General features: G+C 47.5%; 1 protein-coding gene across 1 annotated transcript; it reads left to right on the forward strand.

Moving 5' to 3' along the window:
* On the forward strand, window positions 1-1358 carry AURANDRAFT_12738 (hypothetical protein; the record flags this gene model as incomplete). The annotated part of the gene is made up of 2 exons (XM_009044531.1): window positions 1-614; window positions 643-1358. Coding segments are annotated over 2 exons (1330 nt in total), but the record flags the coding sequence as incomplete, so codon positions are not given.
* Window positions 1359-1651: the final 293 nt, after the last annotated feature.

The raw sequence follows: 1651 nt of genomic DNA on the forward strand, positions 1-1651 counted from the left end.
CTCAGTGCCAGATATCAATATGCTCGATTGGCTGCCCGACTTTTTGGACGGCCTATTTAATATGCTTTCTGATTCGAACAGAGAGATTCGCCAAGCTGCAGACTCTGCCATTGCTGGTTTCCTAAATGAAATTAAAAAATCACCAGTCGTGGAATTTGGTCCCATGGTTGGTATCTTAGTTAATCAATGTCACAACAAAGAACGTTTTAACCGTCTCACGGCCATTACCTGGGTGAAGGAATTTATTAAACTGGGGGGGGATCGCCTGTTGCTCTTTTATTCTGAGCTACTGGGCTCCATCATGTACTGCATCTCGGACAGTGATCTTGAAATCCGCCAAGTTGCTGGCTATACAAATGTTGAATTGCTCGATCTTGTGAAACAAACTGCAAATGAGTTTGAGCTCTCCCCACTCCTCCAAACCCTGACATCGGAGCTAGGATCACATTATATACCAACCCGCATGGCAGCACTTCGATGGATCAATATGCTCCTCGAAAAGGTAGCTGGGGAGATGAACAAATTCATATCCGAGCTGTTGCCAGCACTTCTTAGCACTCTATCTGACGAGGCTGACGAAGTCGTCTTGACAAACCTCGAGGTATTTTTAAGTTGTTCTGTATTTTGAGTTGTTCAAGGGAGTTTTCACTCAGGTACTTGCTCGTATTTCTCTCTTAAGTGATGCGGAATTCAAACGAGTGTTGGACGCAATACTTCAGCTTTTTTCTGAGGACCGTCGCCTTCTTGAGCTACGAGGATCGTTGATTATCCGAAATCTATGCGTTTTACTGAATGCAAAGTCCATATATATATCACTTGCTACCATACTGCAAAGCCCAGTGCATGACTACGTAGCCGGAAGCGAGAATCTTGCCCTGGTTGATGTCCCCGCTATTCCAACCATCAGACTCTCCGAAGACCAATTAGACTTCCGCTCAATCATGGTTCAAACCTTAAATCTGATACTCCTCACTGCTCGTGAGTTAGATGAACTGCGGTTGTTACTTCGGTCCAGTCTAGAATCTGGAGCATCGAAGGAAGCGACTGCTGTGTTCGTGACTCTGTTTGGTTGCTGGTGCCACAATCCTGTAGCCACGCTTGCGCTTTGTCTCATCGCGCAAGCCTATGAGCTATCATCAGCATTAGTCACGCTCTTTGCCAATGTCGACATCACAGTCGGCTTTTTGATGCAGGTTGACAAATTGGTGCAGCTATTGGAAAGTCCTGTGTTCATCCAGCTCCGACTGCAACTTCTCGAAGTGCACACCTCCTACCATCCATTCTTGCTCAAGAGCTTGTATGGACTTCTGATGCTGTTACCCCAATCCGCTGCGTTTACTATTCTGAGTAATCGCCTGGCTACTATTTCCACATTGCAATTTCATCTTGGCAGCTCTGTTTCTGCAAAGCCCCTGGCATCCACACCGGAAGTTCATTCCCGACTTCTAAGTTCATTCAAGGAAGTACAAGAGGCGCATGCCAATGCTCACAGGCACAGTGCGGTGGGCCGGAGTTTAGACGGGGCACAATAGTCACGGGCCCGATGTGCCTACGGACATACCGCCCGCCCGGGATGTGTGACTCCGGAACGCAGAAGACAGGCATAAGACCGCCTCCGCTAGAGAGATAGGGAGGTTTCATCCTAGTAGAC

Source organism: Aureococcus anophagefferens (assembly GCF_000186865.1).
Source record: "Aureococcus anophagefferens unplaced genomic scaffold AURANscaffold_398, whole genome shotgun sequence".
NCBI classification, from domain to species: domain Eukaryota; class Pelagophyceae; order Pelagomonadales; family Pelagomonadaceae; genus Aureococcus; species Aureococcus anophagefferens.